The following is a 21,067-nucleotide window of genomic DNA, read 5'->3' on the forward strand; positions in this document are numbered from 1 at the left end:
TAAGAATTTGGGGCCCTTTTGGAAAGTAAAGAAAGCGAATTAATTAAACTAACATTTTTCTACTATGATCTTCTACTTATTATGGGTAATCAAATATACGGTTACTGTCTGTCCTTCGGGCCCCCCTGAGGATGAGGGCCCTGGGCACGGGCCCCGCGTGCCTTTATGGTAAAGACGGTACGGCGCCGGCCTAGCGATGCTCGTATCATATCATAATTAGAAACTATGCCTTCAACTGATCACTGTAAACTTGATATAACACTTTATACTCTCGCGTTTTGTATTCATATTTCATTACACAAACGGGTCTACCGCGATATAATTTCATTGTTTTTACCTTAAATTCCGACGTTTCAGCTGAGTTGCGTGACCACAGCTGATGCAACTCAGCTGAAAGGTCGGAAATTAAGGTAAATACAATGAAATTATATCGCGGTAGACCCATTTGTGTAATTAAATATGCTGTAAACTTGACTTTTAATTTAAGAACGATTTAATCGGTTGGCGGCGTGTTGGTGGCTAGGCCGGCGGATAATGATGATAATACTGCATTCCTAACGCAAACGAACTATAGTTAAAGTAACCTTTTTGTGCATAAAATGTTACATACCGGTCTACCCTCTTGGAAGACGTAGGCCTTCGGGTCGTTCCTGTCTTCGTCTCCTCGCAACTTGATATGCTTCACCACATCCTGCTTCAGCAGTCTTCTGAGCACCGTCTCCGAGATCATCTCTGGACGGAACGGATCCACACCTGCAATGTTTAAGTGACAATTTATGAGTTCAAGCATAGTTCAAGTCATTCCTGGTGTAGAGGCTGGCTATCGCGATCCAGCGTGGCAACGCGGCGAGCGTGATGGGCACCGTTGCGTCAGACCGTTAACATCTCCCGAGGATACCTCGTAGAGAGGCGAAACACGTGTCGAGTATTGTTCTTTTGGGTCGTGGTCTGTTATATTAATTTTGTTGTTTGTTGGTTTGTTATATTTATTTGCGGATTTATTTGTGCGGTGGGAACATTAATTGCATGTAAAAAATACGCAAGTAAGTATAACGGATTAGCACTAATTGACTAGCACGTTATCTTTTCGCGGATTAGCAAAGTAATATTTTGGTTTTAATTAATATGGATTTCCGGAAAGTAACGCCTGTAACTATTCATGTTTAGCAAAGTAATATTTTGGTTTGAATGAACTCTCTAACATGGGGCAGTAAAAGTATGTGGTTCTTCAGTGAATCTTAACTAGGATAAATAAGAATAAAAAACAACGGGTTGCACTCCGGGAGTGCCGGCAGAAGTGAAAACTCAATGACATTGTAACAGTTTTTCGATCAGGTCACGTGTCCGTGTTACGAATCTTACGGTCACGTGACCTGTCGCGAGTTTAACATTTTTTCCCCATCATCATCACCATCACAAAAAGTGCACAGCGCCGCCAAAGAAGTTTTCACTTCAATAACTTACTAGTGGAGAGGAACTGGAAGGTAGCCAGCACCAGCTGTGGAGACACGTGGACTCGATGAGGCTGGTGGCCCGCGAAGGCCGCCAGGTCTTGGAAGCGGTTCAGCGGGCGCGCTAGACGCTTCTTGGTGCGGTTGTCAGCTGGAAAGTAAATCGAAGGATGTTAGAAACAAAGAAACGAAAATTTCGTAAACACGACATAAATAAATATATATATATTATAGGACATTTTTTTTTTAATCATCATCAATATTTAAGAGCTATGCTCTTGTCGGTGGAGTAATCGCCACTCTTTGCTGGGCCAGCCTTTAAACTCCCTCGTACGACACGACATAAATAATTCGTGACTTAAATTTTTACATCTAAAATCTTCGTCGATTCAAGTAAATTATTGGTAAAGCGCATAATTTAAAACTTAGAACACCATGCGTTTAGAAATAGCGCTCATAACCACGTTGAGAAAATTTCAAATCCTTTGAGTAATGTTTTCGATGTCGATATATCGGATCTCTCAATTACGGCTCGCGACCTTTCTATTGGACCCGCAACCTTCTCACTCAAAACAGTCAGAATACGAAAAGAATGCGTAGGCATGGCCGAGGCCCTTGAGTCATCAAGTTTAGAGACCCTTGCTCTATACACCGACCGCTTAAAGGCATGTGCACACCGGCTGCGTGTGCGTGACGTGCACGTGCGCGTGTAGTATACAGATCTTTATGAGAGACGGCACGCCGCTTGCGTGACGTGTGCGTGTGCGACTCCAACAATTTAGCGCACGCGCACGTGCACGTCACGCACACGCAAGCCGGTGTGCGCAGGCCTTAAATGAGTCCTCGCCTGCGCGGTACGGGGGCGCCGGGGAGGGACGACTAAAGGCGGCGAGGAAGGTGCGGGCAGCAAGCGAGTGGTAAGTTGCTATTTTTCTACGCTTGAAGTATCCTCACTGATGACGTCGCTCTCATCGACAATCTCCGCTCGGATCATTTGCTCGATAACGTCTTCAAGCGTCACGAGATCGACGGTCTCGTAGACCGGTCTCTGTATATAATACTTACTAGATGTGATAAGAGCGTGTGTGGGCACCCAAGTAAAAAACGTCCATCCGGGCGGCCCACATACCGCTGGAGTGACGGACCCCTAAAGGCCTGTCCCCTCGGAATAGCAGGCGTGAAGTGGCACAGAAAAGGGCAGAGTGGCTCTCTCTTGTGTCAGAGGCCAAGATCCTTTTTCGGTCATTGAGCCAGTGAAGTTATAGAATATCAATACAAATACAATAATCAATAATTGTTTTTCTTCATTTTCTTGCACTCTCCATCGGCAAACAAACCTCCTCAAGGTTTTGCCTACGATGGGTCTCGTATTAAATTTCTGGACTGTAATTTGTTTGTTTATTCTATAAATTAAAAAAATTAAATAAGTAAGTAAGCAAGTACTTACTGGTGACGTCGCTCTCATCTACAATCTCCGCTCGGATCATTTCCTCGATAACGTCTTCAAGCGTCACGAGACCGACGGTCTCGTAGACCGGTCTCTAAAATACTATATAAGAAGTACTATGTAATACTTACTGATGACGTCACTCTCATCGACGATCTCCGCTTGGATCATCTCTTCTATGACGTCTTCCAAGGTCACCAGACCGACGGTCTGGTAGACCGGATCGCCGTCGCCAGAGCGGTCGATGCGTTGGACGAACGCCATGTGACCCTTGTGACCTGGGGAATAAGGGTTAGGTTAGCTACTGAAGAAATAGACCTTATAGGTACAGAAAAACAGAGGGTTCAGTCAAATGAGAACAGTGTTGTGAATAATGCTTATTTTTAGGCTTAAAGACTCGAGCCCTCAAGACTCGACCATTTTCGAGAATTGTATTTTTTTTTCGCGTATGGATGAAGTAAATCGTCTTTGCCGCCTTTGAGGCGTTAAGCCTCGACAGTCATAAGAGTTCGTTATTCAAAACACTAAATGAGAATCATAGAAAAAGCTCGTTTAGAACGGTCATCTCGATATATTTTTATTTTTAGATTGGTGTTTATCGATAAACTTAATTTGGAACCTTTACCTCGGTGCGGCACGGCGCCTAAGATAACGTTCGGATGTATATGATTTCAATTAAATATTTAAGCTGGTCTGATGAAATCTGATTCTTTAACTTCGCATGATTGCGAGTAAGTTGCTCTTTAGAAAATAAAATAAAAAATAAGTCTTTTTAATGTGTTTGGGTTAGCGTTCATAAATATAACACTTTAAACTTTCGCGTTTTGTACACATATTAAATTACACAAGCGGGTCTACCGCGATTTCATTGTGTTTACCTTAAATTCAGACGTTTCAGCTGAGTTGCACCAGTTGTGGTCAGGTGTGGTCAGGTCACGGAAGGTGAGTCAAACAATGAAATTATATCGCGGTAGACCCGTTTGTGTAATTAAATATGTGTTCATAAATATTCCAAATTACAAATCGATTGTTTAAGTAGTTCTCAAGATATTTAGCAATGTGACAGACGGACGGACGGACGGACAGAGTCGCACCATAAGGGTTCCTTTTGTACCTTTTTGGTACGGGTTCCGTACCAAAAATTAAGAATTCCATAAAAGGAATTCTTAATTTTATTAGTTTAGCCATAAAACGTAACAGAACTATTTTCGCATTTTCCATACCTCTTGTGGATAACATTATTTGAGGACGTTCGTCATATCCGAATAAAAATCTGGCACACAGCTGGTCAAACATCGCATTTTAAAAATCTATAAAAACCCCGTTTTAATCCAAGACTGATATGATATGACGTCATAAATTAGATAAACTATATAAAAATATATTACGGTATCGTCTGGCGATATGCCAGACAGGCCGGCCGTCTCTGCACCATCGTGAATATTAACTGGCGATTATAAACCTTACGGTAAAGACATAAAGGTCGCCGATGGTCAGTTTTGGTAGGTATTCGTTTTATTGACATGTGGCACGCAGACAGTGATGGACATTAATCGATTGAAGTTGAGACGTTTTTTACTACCAAAGAGAATCGATTGTAATAAAGAGGTAAAGTCTAACGCCAAGCGCGCACCACGATTTTAGTTTTTGCGACACGATTTTAGAATCGCGCTGTAATATATCGCAGAAAATTCACTGCGCGCACTGCGATGAAAAAGTCGACGATTTGTTCATTCTCAACATGGATTTCGTACCAGTCGTTTGTCATGAAACGTTGTCTTTAATATGCGATCGCTGTATGACTTTGAGTATTTATACCACAAAGGTGATCTTCTATTTCCATAATTAAATGGTCAACATCTAGCGTCTTCAGCAGCAGGTTCCGACATGTTGACGCTTGGAGAGCGAAATGCCGACTGAGGTCCGGGTGCGATTTTATTATCGCAGTGCGCGCGGGGCCATACAACTCCGTATGCTGCAATTCACTTTGCGACAATCGCGTCGCGAGCAGTCGCGGAAAAATGTGACAAATCACAATTTTAAAATCGCTGCGATTTTTTTGTCGCATATGCGCGCACTGCCATATAAACTCATACGTTACATTTCTGCGACTAAATTATCGCGCGACAAAAAGTCGTGGTGCGCGCTTAGCCTTACAAAACAACTTGCCCCTTAGCTTGACATCCAAAACAGATGAGACCTAAATAACACGATTCAAATATTCTGTGTCAATAGGGAGTATTACTGCAATGTTCTGCCGCCAAAGTGCAGCACTAGTGCACATTAACCATAGAGTAACTTATACATACTAGGCCTTAAACGGTTTTTTGACGAGTTTTCACTGTGCATGCATCAAGGCGGTTTGTTTGGGTGGTCTACCGCGAAACGCGGAAATCGAATTTTCGTTATCTCTGCCTCTCTATCGATAGAATAGGCAAGAGTGTTAGAGAGGCAGAAACCGAATTTTCGATTTTCGTGTTTCGCGGTAGACCCTGTGACTGTGGTAGTGACGCCCTCTACGCAGAGTTTTGCGTAATATTCTCTATACTGCCTATTATGTGGAGGATCCGCCATTGTATGGAGTGTGAAGTAACTCTACCGTCCATACTGCATATGTTCGAATTGGCCTAATACCTAGTTTTATAAATCTGTAACGACTTTAAACATGTTTAATATGATAATCAGGGATATGAGTAATAATAATAAACTCCGGCTGCGGCCTCGCGGTCAAATGCGGACGGTTTTGGCACAAACAAATTATGAAATGAGTTAGTTATTTTAGCTTTCTCGACCTACTTGCGGCGAGTTGTACCTATCTTGATGATTTTTGTTCAAAATTAGCCATAAGGTCAATGTGGCTAATTCCGTCATAGGGACTATTCCGTCCACGAGCGTATATTTCTTTAATTTCCAATCGTGGGGAAATAAACCATTTGCTATTGATTGCTGAAACTAAAAGCAATCGCTGCTTTGTCGACGAAATTATCAATGTTGTTCGAGAAAAACGCTAGGAGGGAATAGGCCCTATGACGGAATTAGCCACATTGGCCTTACTTTTAAAACGTTTTTTTAATGTCGAGCGTGTATTCGAGTTAATAATACGTGAGTGACCCATTTAAAAAGTCCAAACTTATGGGCTTAGAAAAAATAAGAGATGGATCTATACCTGGGCTAAGCTGCAGGGGAAAAAGTTATTGATTGTGTTTTGGCACACCCTGAAGGCTTAAACGGGTTTTTTCATGTACGTCAGGCGTGGCTCACTCCGCGATTTCGTCGGTTTGCAACAGGTAGCTAAAATTACATCCGTTCCACACCAATTTTGGTGGCTAGCCATAAGCCGCGCGTGGCGCTGTCGCCACCTAGCGGCCATATCTGTCCTAATCGTAACAGACGCGTTTTGTTAGAGAGTGAGTCTTCTGTACCTAGTACTATTATTTATTCTGTGGTACAGTCAACGTCAAAGATATGTTTACATTTTTGCCTTATTACAAAGGAGTAAGGTGCAAAAGTGTAAACATATCTTTGACGTCGATTGTACCTTAAAGGATGACTCACGTTAGACCGGACCGTGTCCGGGCCGGAGCTTCCGGCGTATCGTTTTCTATGGAAAGCATCACGTGGTCGCCTGTCATGTCATAGAAAAGTAAGCTCCGGAAGCTCCGGCCCGGACACGGCCCGGTCTAACATGAGTCATCCTTAATGAGTCATTAAAGTCATATGAATATAGGTATGCTCAAAATATTTATATTAGGTCATTACCTATGAAATTGGCGTTTTGTTCGGAGAATTTCAACGAAACACGAATTTCCATACAATTAATTTTGCGGATATTTTTTTGATGGCTAATTCAAACCAAACAAAATTTTTCCAGTAATTTTTGACACCTTTAAGGTATGTTTTCAATATCTCCATTTCTTGAAAATTGGTACCATTAGAAAAATATAAGTAATTTTAATACTCGAACCGACAGCACATGAAAAGACCTATTTTCAAGGCTTAATTCTGAACACTTAACAATAAAAAATAACAATTAATTGTATGTAAAATCGTTGTTTATTGAGTGCACTGTAGTTTTATTGTAATTGTGTATGTACTTTTGTAAAAAAAAAAAAACTAGGATCAGACTTATATCTATGAACAAAAACGCCAATTTCATAGGTAAGGACCTAATATTACGATTCGGATAATGACTAAATAACCACAAGAATGAGAAAGTTACTCGCTAATTATTATTCGTCATAATTATGTCATTTTGTACACAATCTCTTTCAACCTTACTGACACGCTAACTAATTATAGGTACAGTCGCCATCAGATATATCGGAGCGGCCAAGGTGTTCACAATATCTGAACACGCGCTCTAACGCCCTGACAATAGAGGCGTGTTCCGATATTTGTGAGCACCTTGGCCGCTCCGATATATCTGATGGCGACTGTACAATTATTAAAGTCCATCTTAACGTGACAAAGTTTGCGAGTGCCAATGTGAACTTACAGTCGCCATCAGATATATCGGAGCGGCCAAGGTGCTCACAAATATCGGAACACGCCTCTATTGTCAGGGCGTTAGAGCGCGTGTTCAGATATTGTGAACACCTTGGCCGCTCCGATATATCTGATGGCGACTGTACATTGTACCAAGGAGAACGTACCGAAGTGCCCATATGAAAAACATATTAAAACTTTATTAAATTATTAGATATTTACTTTGCCTAAGATCTAATTAATACTGGATCAGTATCAGATAAGAAATTATTATTTTTACACCAAAGATTTTTCCGGCTGGTTAGCACTATCACAAAATAAATAATAGTACTAGGTGCAGAAGACTCACTCTCTAACAACACGCGTCTGTTACGATCAGGACAGATATGGCCGCTAGATGGCGACAGCGCCACGCGCGGCTTATGGCATTGGCTAGCCACCAAAATTGGTGTGGAACGGATGTACTTGTAGCTACTTGTAGCAAAGCGACGAAATCGCGGAGTGAGCCACGCCTGGCGCTATGGAAAACATTCTTAAAACGTTTTTTAGTAAAAAAAAAGGGAAAATTTGACGCATAAAGGAGTTACTTTAGACACTTACCCTCCTTAAACTGTTTCAACATGACATCAAGCGTGACATCCTCAAAGACGAAGTTGCAGGGGTTCTGGTAGTACTGGGCGAGGGTCCGCAGCGGCGTGTTGTCGTCGGGGTCCACGAAGGCCAGGTCCTTGATGAAGAGCACCGTCACGATGTTGCCGCGGTGGCCTTCGTATACCGGAATACGGGAGTAGCCTGCGAATGTGGACTTTATTTAAAGAGTGGTAAATTTCATTTTCCACCATGTTTTTTTGGTCTGACTTGACAATATTCGATATAGGCTAGTCCAACCAGCCCAACTGAAGGAATCCTATACTCTGTATCTTTAGGTATTTAAATAAAAGTAAACAAAATCTACCCTCAAATGGCTCCTTAAGCAAGTTGAGGGTAGATGAAAACATTACATGAGCAAATAATGTAGGTTAAAGTCGTTCAGTGACAGATCCAGGCGGTTTTGTATTTGGTTAGTTAAACAATAAATGTTAGAACTACCCGAAAATGTACAAATTGTTTGTTTACTTTTATTTAAGTGCCTAAAGATACAGAGTACAAGCAAAGCCATTTGATTCCTTTGCTAGTCAGCAGCAGATGTTACCAAGCGGACCAGGTGTTCAAAATGATCTTGACGCGACTTTATTGTTAAGAGAATAAGAGCGTGTCAAGGTAATTTTGAACACCTCGCCCGCTTAGAAACTTCTGCTGCCGACTGTACCATTCATGTAGATTTTATAATGAAATACTGTACTTATACTGTAAGTGTTCGTTTTTTTTTTGGCAATAAATATTTTTTTTATAGCTTAACTGACTTAAGTGTAAGGGCAAATCGCCTAGCGTGGTACGGGCATGTGATGCGGAGGGATGAAAGTCATGTGACGAGAAAGGTATTACGAATGAATGTGGAGGGAAGTACGAGGAAAGGAAAACCAAGTAAAAGGTGGATGGACTGTGTGAGAGATGATATGAAACGAACGCAAGTGAATGATAAGATGACGGGCGACAGAGAGGTGTGGAAGAGAAAGACATGCTGCGCCGACCCCACGTGAATGGGAAAAGGGGAAGAGAATGATGATGATAGCTTACCTGACTTGACAATCTCGGACATGGTCTCAAAGTCCAGCACACTGGTAATGGGCAGCATGAAGCAGTCATCCAGCTTGGTCATCACGTCCTGAACCTTCTTCTTCCTCAGGTCCAGGGCGCCAGATATGATGTTCACCTCCTCTTTGTCCAGGTCATTCACGTGGTTGGTCACCTGGAACAATAGATACTTGTAGAATAAAGAACGGGAGTCACAATCAGCTGTAATAAAAAAAAAACCCTCCGCAAAAAAGACTAATATAGTTGGTCAAGCAGATCTTGTCAGCAGAAAAAGGCGGCAAATTTGAAAAATGTAGGCGCGAAGGGATATCGTCTCATAGAAAATTTGAATTTCGCGCCTTTTTCTACTGACAACATTCGCTTGACCATCTATAATAACAAAACCGGACAAGTGCGAGTCGGACTCGCGCACGAAGGGTTCCGACCATTACGCAAAAAACGGCAAAAAAATCAAGTTTGTTGTATGGAACCCCACTTAAATATCTATTTTATTTTTACCCGACTACGGCAACGCAAAAGGAGGGTTATGATTAGTATTTCTTGTTATAGCGGCAACAGAAATACATCATCTGTGAAAACTTCACCTGCTATCACGCTAGTTATCATGGTTCATGAGATACAACCTGGTGACAGACAGACACACAGTGGAGTCTTAGTAATAGGGTCCCGTTTTTATCCTTTGGGTACGAAACCCTAAAAATCGAACTTAATTAATAAGATGTAAATTGATTGAACCAGACGAACTACTTTCATTACAGGGCAGTATTATTGTAATATTCAAATGTTGGGTCAATATAAGGCCTAGTTTCCCCTCTGGGTTGGAAGGTCAGATGGCAGTCGCTTTCGTAAAAACTAGTGCCTACGTCACCGTACCCCAGGCGGACCCCAAGCTCCCATGAGCCTTGGCAAAATGCCGGGATAACGCGAGGAAGAAGAAGAATATTCAAATGACTGGGGCTGTCCATAAATTACGTCATCGATTTTTGATGATTTTTGACCCCCCCCCCCCCCCCCCCCCCCCACAAATCATCCAAAAATCATGCTTCGAATGACCCCGTTTCCTCCTACGTCATGCTACCATAATCCGATGTCGTCGTCGTCGTCCCCAATTTGAAATGACGTAATTTATGAATAGCCCCTGTTGGGTAAAATTTATGTTGAATGAATTCCAATAGTTACCTTAACCAACTCCTTTAGCCTTTCTCTGTTGTAATGTGTGCCTATCTCTTCGCCTAGGAAGTAGTCCAGGAGCTTACTCGTCGGCCACGCCAATGGGGCACAAATGCCCATCACGATCTGAAATAAATTAACTGTAAGTTAATAATATAAGGTAGCTCTGCACAGAAGTGTGGAAATGCCACCCTAAACGTCAAATCCCTGGATACAGAAAGTATAATGGTCAGGTTAGGTTAGGTAGTATCTAAGGTTGGATTTGATGATTTTCCATATTCCCGTGAGGCATAAAACTATGCCTCTCAAAATGTTTCGTTTTCGTGCACGGCAGTAAGTGAATATGGATTTTATGTTAACAGGCATATTGTGATGTATTTTGTATTAGTAGATACGACATTTCGCTTTTTACTTTAGTACTAATTATTACGATATTGTAGAATTTTAACTGCAGCTATGATGATTTATTTACATACAATATATATACAGTGGTACTACTAAACGAAATTAATAACTAGCTTAAATCTAAAATAGGCCCCTGAGGCATTGTACCAAGGATTTTAACTTGAGATTTAATGCCTGAAATATTCAAAGTCTAGAGTGTAAGTAAAAATACGACTTTGGGCCTCTCTTGTTTCAATTGGAAGACGCCATCAGATAAAATTTTTACATATATCGTATTTGTAAATAAAATAAAAATATACCACTTATCCACAATAGAAGGTTCTAAAGCCTAATATCAAAAAACCGGGCAAGTGCGAGTCGGACTCGCGCACGAAGGGTTCCGTACCATAATGCAAAAAAAAAAAACAAAAAAAAGCAAAAAAAAAAAACGGTCACCCATCCAAATACTGACCACTCCCGACGTTGCTTAACTTTGGTCAAAAATCACGTTTGTTGTATGGGAGCCCCATTTAAATCTTTATTTTATTCTGTTTTTAGTATTTGTTGTTATATTAGCGGCAACAGAAATACATCATCTGTGAAAATTTCAACTGTCTAGCTATCACGGTTCGTGAGATACAGCCTGGTGACAGACGGACGGACGGACAGCGAAGTCTTAGTAATAGGGTCCCGTTTTACCCTTTGGGTACGGAACCCTAAAAAGAATGGTCTGTTTAGCTCACACAGTACCAACAAATGAGTCAATTTTGTATTGGCTCTCTTGAAATATTGACTTTTTTCAGTTTATGGGTCAAACAGATCACTGTGTTATGTCTTTCCTGTAGACATACACGAGAGTTAAGGGCTATAAAGGCTAATTTTCTTATTTAACCCTTATCCACGTGAAAAGGTCCTCCTTTTATTTAAAGAACTATGATAAAATCATTACTTACATGCCCACAAGCTGCTAACTATTGCCCACAGGAGAGAAAACTAGTGTGTTATCGCGAACAGCACATTTTTCTCTCCTGTGGGCAATAGTTAACAGCTTGTGGGCATGTAAGCAATGATTTTATCATAGTTCTTTAAATAAAAGGAGGACCTTTTCACGTGGATAAGGGTTAAATAAGAAAATTAGCCTTTATAGCCCTTAACTCTCGTGTATGTCTACAGGAAAGACATAACACAGTGATCTGTTTGACCCTTATTCACCTTATGGAACTCAAGGCACTCTTGCCAAGACATGACATCACCATTTCAAGCAGTAAAAATGATTTCATTTAAGATAAACAACATCTCTTGAAAATGATACTTAAGAGATATTTACAAGGCCGTACAAATCTTTATTCTTTACAAGGTTGCTTAGCGATAAGAATGGTTAATCTTCTGGTAATAAACTTGACTAAACAGTGGATGATGGTCGCACTCAACGTGACAGGCGTGATAGTTACAGTTCCTGTCTCTTTCAGTCACAGAATGTTAAAAAGTGACGTTTATTTTATCATCTGGATAATCTAATCCATCATACGCTTGACGTTTTATGACGTCACTAAAGTATAAGAGCCTTATAAAGAAATAAAATGTAATCCCTACTTATCCCTACAAATGCCTACTCATATTAGAAAAGCGAAAGTAACTATAAATATGTATGTTACCTCTTCACACTTAAACTGTTGAACTGATTGTGATGAAATTTGGTATGGAGATAGTTTGAGTTTCAGAAATCATCTTTTAAGAGCTATAGTGGAAATACTAATTCTACGCAAGTCGTGGCATATGATGAAAAAATGATAAATTAATATTTAAAACTTTCGCGTTTTGAACACATAGGTATTAACTCACATTGACACATCACACATTGTGTTTAAACGTCGGTAAATAAAGGTAATAAAATAAATACACGATAAACCCGTCTAATAAATGTGAGTTAAGACGATAAATTTATATAAATATAAAACTCACCTTCATAATCCAAATACTCTTAGCACCAACAAACAACCCATGCCTAGCGCACACAGCCTGCGGCGTTATCTCAGCTATAAACACAATAGCCAGCGTTGATCCTATAACAGCCACCAACCCAGACGTCAGGTCATCAAGAATCACTGTAAAAGTGCTGTTAACAGCGACGTTACTCAGCAAAATCGTGCAGAGGAGATAGTTTCCGTGCGATCGGACAGGCATAATCGCTCTGGCATATCTCCTTTCCTTCTCTGTTCCTGTATTCGCTATTATCTTCAGCTCTGTTCTATCTAAAGCCATCAGACCTAAGTTCAATCCAGAGAACAGTGAAGCTAGTAATAGAAGAATGATGATTAAGATGATAGAAACCCAGAGAGGTAGCAATTTGTGATGGGTTCCAAGTATTTTCCAAGTGTCGGTTCCTTGATGCTTGAAGGGGCGTGAGGGGGAGTCTCTGATGCAGAAGTAGAATTTGTGGCCTTCGGGCGTGTCTGCGGGGTATGGTGCTACCAGGGATATGTAAGCGTTTTCTTCGGAGTCCACTTCTACCTGAAAATAAGGTTAGGATAAATTAAATGATATTAAAGTTACAGCCTGCAAGAGAACACTACTTATAGATTAAATTCGATTAGATATATTTATTTCTTAAAGAAAGATACATTTTACACAAAAAGATAAAACAAAGGCTTTCATTAAAATATCGTCAACATAATATTAGGACACAAAACAAGAATATAAAATTAATAAATAAAACAATATCACAAAAAAAGAAATGTCAAATGTTACGTTAGCTTTGCGGACCACCGCGAAACACCATATATCGAAATCTCGTCTTTTTATTGCCAAAGTAGAAAAATATAAAATTAAAATACATACCATATCCTGGCTCGCACCAATGAGATTTTGCGGAACTTATGTGCGGAATACCATTTGATATTTACCACTAGCTTTTCGGTGAAAGAAAACATCGTGAGGAAATCATACATCCGCGAAGAAATTCAAAGGTTAAGTTGTGTGTGATGTTGTGTGAAATAATAATAAATACATACCTTATACGTCTCATCCAATAAATGCACGCACTCATCTCCGTACGCCGACTTCGTATGTGTAAACGCAATTTCCATTCCTTTAACAAAATTCTCTCCAAACAACCTCAATTGAAATTGAGTATTCCTCAACACACTAGGTATCATCTCATCCACAATTTTAGGTTCCTTCTCAGACTCTTCAATTCTAAAACCTATTACTTTGATATTATTTATAACGTTTGCGTTTTTAGGGCCGAGGCTGGTGTCTGATGGGTTGACTGTAGAATTTCCAGTTTCACGTTTAGGCCTTGAAAGGGTTTCGTTTTCTGTGTCTTGGAATTCTCCCCATTCCGAGTTGACTTCATTGCTGGGTTCTGATACCTGTAATAAAATATTTTATTTTAAATATTTTTTAGTCAAGGGTTTTGCAGATTATACAAATTATAGTCTGGTCCATACGACCGGTCTGGCCTAGTGGGTAGTGACCCTGCCTATGAAGCCGATGGTCCCGGGTTCGAATCCTGGTAAGGGCATTTATTTGTATGATGATACAGTTTTTGTTCCTGAGTCATGGTTGTTTTCTATGTATTTAAGTATTTATATATTATATATATCGTTCTCTGAGTACCCACAACACAAGCTTTCTTGAGCTTACCGTGGGGCTTAGTCAATTTGTGTAAAAAAAATCCTATAATATTTATTTATTATTATTTATAGTCATTTACGAATAAACCGAGACTGAAAGAATGAACGAAATGGTTCGCAGTTATAGTCATGAATATGTAGCCTATTCGGCAGATAAGCCCAGGTCTCAACTACAACGTCACTGACGTCACGGTTCCTGTTGACGTCCGCGTCATTCCGCAGACCGTTCATGTCATTCATCGTTTACTTTTTGTAGTAAGGGTTCGAACCCGCGACCGGTCACACGCTTCTATTACTATTCTATACGGGTATTAAAATACAGTAAAACCCGCTTAGGAAGATTCTGAAGGAACCACGCTAAAAACGCGTCTAAAGCGGGATACGTAATAAACGTTGGTATTAACATGTATGAAAACAAGTTGCCGCATACGATAAGCGTGGCGTTCAAAGAATTATATTAATCGATCTACCAACGTTTCTAAATCTTCTGTATCCATCACAGAATAATCTATGTGTAATGTAATGTAATGAGTTTAGTAACATACAATACAATACACTTTATTCCACACCTCACATACACGATAACATACCGTATTGACATCCACCAGCTTATTTGGCAGATAAGCCCAGGTCTCAACCACGACGTCACTAACGGCGTCACGGTTCCTGTTAACGTCAACGTCGTTCCGCAGACCGTTGACGTCATTGTCGGCGTAACTGACGTTGTTGTCGACGTCGGTGACGTCGTCCAGGAGTTCCAGGTTTTCCAGCTGCTTGCTGAAACAAAGATAAGTGTTTTTAAATGCGTGACCGCGCTTTCATTGCATATTTTTTTCTTATCGAAGTTGAACTGCCGTGAGTTAGGGATTGCATTCCGGTCCGGCGAATCCGGTAATCCGGCCGGATCCGGCACTTTTTTGGAGTTACCGGATCCGGACCGGATCCGGGAAAATAGAAAAAAAGACCGCACACAGCACCTACTACGACGCGTGCGTGCGTTTTAAGTGAGATAACGAATGATAAAGTCCAAATTTAGTAAAATAAGAAGATATTTAATATGACGATGATTGAGAACAGAAGAGGATTTCCTCTTCTTTCATGTTGGTGGCACAAATCGGCACGATACGACGCTTACTTAAATACTTAGAAGTAAAAATTAAAGGATGGAGATGTCATGGAAGGCATGTACAACGACCGGTCTGGCTTAGTGCTGGGTAGTGACCATTCAGTGACCCTACCTATGAAGCCGATGGTCCTGGGTTTGAATCCCGGGAAGGGCATTTATTTGTGTGATCAACACAGATATTTGTTCCTGAGTCATGGGTGTTTTCTATGTATATAAGCATGTATTTATCAATATACTATAGGTACGTATATATATCGTCGCCTAGTAGTACTACCCAGCTAGCTCGTACCCATAGTACAAGCTTTGCTTGGGGCTACGAGTAGGTCGATCTGTACCTATAAGTTTTTGTCCCCAAATACTTATTTATGGATTATTTATTTATTTAAGATTTAGGCTATAAAACTATTTATAAGCAAGATAATATTGGAGCGCATTTCATATAATTTTGGTTAAAAGTAAAATATCTTGTTACTAGAATGGATGTCAGCGTTACAAATAATTCCATCAAAGAACAGTTACGAAAACTTGTCCTTTCAAGGAGTTCCAATTCCCATCCCATAATTATCCCATTAACAGGCTTTGGAATCTAATCTAATTTATAATTAAGTAGGTATATTGTAAACGTAAATTTGAGCAGAATGTGAATGATTAAATATAATAAAATTAATAAATGACTTCTGGGCACCATAACGCATGAAGGTGACCTGGGGAGCATTTTTTACTTATAAGTTTAGTTTAAGATTTGTTTTATTTTAGTTTTAATTTTAACGTTTAGTTTCTTGTGTTGATAAATGACTTAGATTTCAAATTTTATTTTTAAATTGAGACTGACATTGTGACACTTTTTAATACTTAGGGCTCAATTAGACGATGCAATGTAATGAAACATTGCGGTTTTTGATCGGTCGGTTGAATTGGACGTAACCAACAGTCCGCAATATAACTAAAATCGCATGCGAGTTCGCGCGCCGTCTAAATCAGCACTTAGTTTTATTTTATTGTTAAAAAGTTATTTCTTATTAACTTCAAATATTTGTTTTATGAATACATTTGTAACTTGTAACCTTTGTTTCTCATATAACGCATAAAACTTGAAAAATATGTCATTTAATTAAACTTAATATCCTTATACCTAACCGGATCCGGTCCGGCCGGATTGAGGCCAAAATCAGGCCGGATCCGGCCGGATTGAAAATCAACCCGGTTTGCAATCCCTACCGTGAGTGAACATTAAGGTAATTTTACGGTTTTTACTCACGTATATTTAGCCTCTCGCGCGACATTGTTCGGAAAGTCTAGGTCTCCATTTACATGCACTAACAGTGCAACACAGTATTTTTTTGATAGTAGAAGTAAATTTTGCTTAATATTCTCTTTATAATTGGGAAACGCACATACCACACGATCATAAATTAAGAATCTGAACCTCTATGGTTACTGAATAAATTTAGAGATAGATACCGGTTCCTGAATTTTTTTTCAAGTCTAAAATGTTAGGTTATTTTGTTTAAAATACCAGCGACTTTTGTTAATTATTTACGATGATTCCGACCCTATTTAAGGGAGTGAACCTAGGATGTGCTATTAAAGTTATTTTAACAAATATTTTGAAACATACCATTGAACTGACAAGAAAGGAGGTGATAAATCGGGTGGGTAATCAATCAATAACCCCTTATTTCCATGCCCCATGTTTAAATCGGACCGAATACAGTACGTCTACCATCAGTTTTGACAATGACAATACGCTCACGTCTACGTAACTTACTTTCTATGCATCTCGCTCGTACTCGCATATTAGTGCAAGCGAGATGTACAGAAAGTAAATTACGTAGACGTGAGCGTTATGTCAATGTCAAAACTGGTGGTAGACGTACTGGTACGGGAAACTAAAATTATACACGTCGGCTTGAGAACATTCTCTCATTTCTTTCCTCAGTTACAAATAACATTCGTATTTTAAAATAAGAAGTAGGTCATGAACATTGTGGCATATTTTCTCTTGTAGACAAATATTTTGTATTTGGGTACTTGGGTAGTGCAAAAAAGTCGAAACCACACTAAAATACCTATACACATAGGTAGTTTTTGTGTTCCATACCAAATTAAGCACATTCAGCACCTCGTCGTAGAATGACCCATTTCATTGAGGACAGACATTTTTCTGTTTCACGCATTTTGTCAATAAACGATAAGTAGATATAGTTGGTCAAACCAATTTGTTAGTCAGTAAAAACCAGCAAAACTATACTCATCCTTTCCTTTTGGGTGCTAGTACTAGTGTAAGACAAAGATAGTATGATTCTCTCTGTCTATGAAATGAGACAATCCTTTGACAAACTATAGATACTAAGAACTAATAAGTTATATGTAGAACTATCAAGTTCTGTATGACAAAGAGCGGCCATGAGGTAAAGAACATACGGAATGCGACGAAATTAAAAACTTTTAACATTTTTGACAACATACCAAACACAACCTAATCTATAGTTCGTTTTTTTAGCATTAGAAAGAACTCCACAGAAGCAAGCGTACAGTTTTTATCAGGCTCTTTAATTGTTAATAATTATTGAATTATCTAATGTAGCATGGTCAATACATATAATTTACTTCAAATTATTACCGCTAAAAGTGCCGGATTTGCTAATGCTAAAAAAACGAACTATACTCGGATTCATTGTTACCCACCAAGCACCGGTGGGTAACAACAATACGTCTACCGTTTTGATGTGGCACTTTAGGACTTTTTTGCAGTAAACAGAAATGAAAAGTGAGACACAAACATTAATAAAGCTTTCTGTGCTACTCCTACTGAAAGTTCCATAACACCATCCGGTAAGGTCATTACCGTCACCTTCCTCCTCATATGTATGAGTTTAAGGCCTGTCCAGACGGGGACAATTTTTCGCCAATCTGATTAAATTTTCCGATCAAATCAGGTCGTGCGGACGCAAACGCCTTTGGCTCGCCGAATTCGACCGCCGATTATGACCGATTTTACTGATAAAATGGGGTGCGGACGCAAGAATACCAATTTGTGACGCTAGTATTCGCGTTTGGGACCATTTTTTTTATTTAGAGCGCTCAAATATCACAATATATTTAAAATTGGTGACAGTGGCCAAATTGGGGTTTGCGTCCGCACCACCTGATTTGATCGGACAATTTAATCAGATTGGCGGAAAATTGTTCCCGTCAGGACAGGCCTACACTATACCATGAACTATAGGTACCATTCACATATGGTACCTGTACTAGCATAACACTACCGGCGAACGCACTATTAGTTTAAACATTTAGCGCACTTTCAGGAACTATGCAGTGTCATGTTTGGAGTAGCGCTAATTGTGTTAACTGATATGTGAGTCAGAGCCACAGATAACGAATAAATGAACATACGCATGTTTTAATCTGGCTATATATTTCCGTCAGTATGTGTACCTACTTTATAAAATATTTACTATATGTAGGTATATATGGCACGAATTACACGAATGCACTTTATGTAAATAAGTATACATATATGTAATACGAATTCAGCAAAATCATTGACAGTTAGCCATCGATGGAGCCATTTTACTCAAAGATTGATAATTGTTTGATTGATTTAGGTTTGATAGAAGTATACGATAAACGCCATTCATAATAATGTGTAATGCGGTCGCGGCTGCCGCTCTCGCATTGGACTTAATAGTCATTTGCGGAAGTGCCGCACTCTTAATATGGACGCTGTTTAAACCATCTTATTGGTGTTACAGGCCAATGATGATGATAATGAATAATGTGTTCAAATTAGATAGGTACGTACGTCAATGTTGATTCTTCCGAAGTGCAACAATTCGAAGTATCACTACACCTTATAAGACAAATTCCCCCGCCGCGTCTGTCTGTTTGTGTGTTCGCACAAACTCAAAAACTACTGAACGGATTTTCATGAAGATTTCACCTATCAATAGAGTGATTCTTGAGGAAGGTTTAGGTGTAGGTATAATTTGATAACCCGTGCGAAGGCGGGGCAGGTCGCTAGTAACCTAATAAAGGCTAGACTAGAGCACACCGGCTGCGTGTACTGTAGATGTGAACTTACGGTAGACGTAAGCGGTGCGGTGCGGTATGCCGTCTCTTATAAGAATATGTATATCACAACGCGCACGCCCACGTCTACGCACACGAACCCGGTGTACACAGGCCTTAAAGGTAAATTGCTTTGTTTACATTTATTGCCATTTCTCTGAAGTATTCACTATATCCATTAAGTGTAATGTCACTAATGTCAGTAGTCGTCTCATATGAGTCACGGTATTACACTTCCCACTGATAAGCACAAGCGTGTGAGACGTTATTGTTTTGTTTATGCATCCCTGACATGAGTACGAGTGATGATATATTAGGTATGTCGCGTAGTGACGTGATAGTGAGAGTGATGATAAATATATATCGCTTATGCTCTAGTTTCCTAGGATAGCGGTGCCCATATTTAGTCGTATTATTTAGTATGGAGATGGCCGCTGTAATAATGACGGCACCGCTATCCTAGGAAAACCGATCTTTACTGACATGAAAACTAAGAGAGAGAGTGAGTGAGATTGAGCTCTTCCAACGATTAATGGATGACGCACGCTAGACCGGGCCCTTCCCGGGTCGGGGCGCCCGACATGTCATTTTCTATGTTGGCTGATCGGTGATCACGTGGTGCTTTCCATAGAAAACGAAGCTCCGGAAGCTCCGGCCCGGCCACGGCCCGGTCTAACGTGAGTCATCCTTAATTCATTTGTCTTGTTTAAGACAAATCCGGCCCTGCATTTGCAAGACTGCAAGGACCGGCGTATTTGCTATGGATTTTTATTAAAAGTTTAGCAAATTTGTTAATTTTTAGGGTTCCGTACCCAAAGGGTAAAACGGGACCCTATTACTAAGACTTCGCTGTCCGTCCGTCCGTCCGTCCGTCCGTCTGTCACCAGGCTGTATCTCACGAACCGTGATAGCTAGACAGTTGAAATTTTCACAGATGATGTATTTCTGTTGCCGCTATAACAACAAATACTAAAAACAGAATAAAATAAAGATTTAAATGGGGCTCCCATACAACAAACGTGATTTTTGACCAAAGTTAAGCAACGTCGGGAGTGGTCAGTATTTGGATGGGTGGCCGTTTTTTTTTTGTTTTTTTTTTGCATTATGGTACGGAACCCTTCGTGCGCGAGTCCGACTCGCACTTGCCCGGTTTTTTTAACTATTGATTTGCAAAAAAAATAGCTTACACATAGTAAATATCGGCATCTGGTCAGCTGAAATAAAAAAATAAATAGCGGTTGCGGATGTTACGATTGCAAACCTGCGTTTTATCCCCCTAAGTCCCTATATCCTCTTAAAAGAAATCTAATTTTGAACTATAACGGAATAAAAGAAGGTACTAAATTCAAAACTACAAAAATGACTCTGGGACACAGGTGGAGTTCGTTATTCTGGCCATTCATTCATTCAGTTATTTATTTGCATTCAACATAGGTACCTACCTACTATACATTATTTGTTTATTTGTTTATTTTATACATACCAGCACTTACAGATAAACCTTACGTGCTAATAGTGTTGTTAGTAGGTATTATTTTCATGTGAATATACATTTTAATATTATACTATTCTACATATTATTCTCTCCGTGATTACATAC

At 39.8% G+C, this 21,067-nt stretch overlaps 2 protein-coding genes across 2 annotated transcripts in view; both read right to left on the minus strand.

Moving 5' to 3' along the window:
* LOC134803056 (zinc finger protein 567-like) overlaps window positions 1-21,067 on the minus strand; it is a 269,979-nt gene that overhangs the window by 197,953 nt on the left and 50,959 nt on the right. The window lies entirely within an intron of this gene.
* The window catches only part of LOC134803243 (unextended protein-like), a 54,782-nt gene that overhangs the window by 4,622 nt on the left and 29,093 nt on the right, over window positions 1-21,067 (minus strand). Inside the window, exons 2-10 of the mRNA XM_063775939.1 lie at window positions 14,858-15,044; window positions 13,644-14,003; window positions 12,595-13,143; window positions 10,258-10,374; window positions 9,061-9,232; window positions 7,984-8,175; window positions 3,030-3,176; window positions 1,465-1,602; window positions 611-753 (exon numbers count right to left, since the gene is read on the minus strand). Coding sequence (XP_063632009.1) covers window positions 611-753; window positions 1,465-1,602; window positions 3,030-3,176; window positions 7,984-8,175; window positions 9,061-9,232; window positions 10,258-10,374; window positions 12,595-13,143; window positions 13,644-14,003; window positions 14,858-15,044 — 2,005 coding nt within the window. The remainder of the gene's footprint in view (window positions 1-610; window positions 754-1,464; window positions 1,603-3,029; window positions 3,177-7,983; window positions 8,176-9,060; window positions 9,233-10,257; window positions 10,375-12,594; window positions 13,144-13,643; window positions 14,004-14,857; window positions 15,045-21,067) is intronic.

The sequence above is a fragment of the Cydia splendana genome, chromosome 26, assembly GCF_910591565.1.
Source record: "Cydia splendana chromosome 26, ilCydSple1.2, whole genome shotgun sequence".
Classification (NCBI taxonomy): Eukaryota; Metazoa; Arthropoda; class Insecta; order Lepidoptera; family Tortricidae; genus Cydia; species Cydia splendana.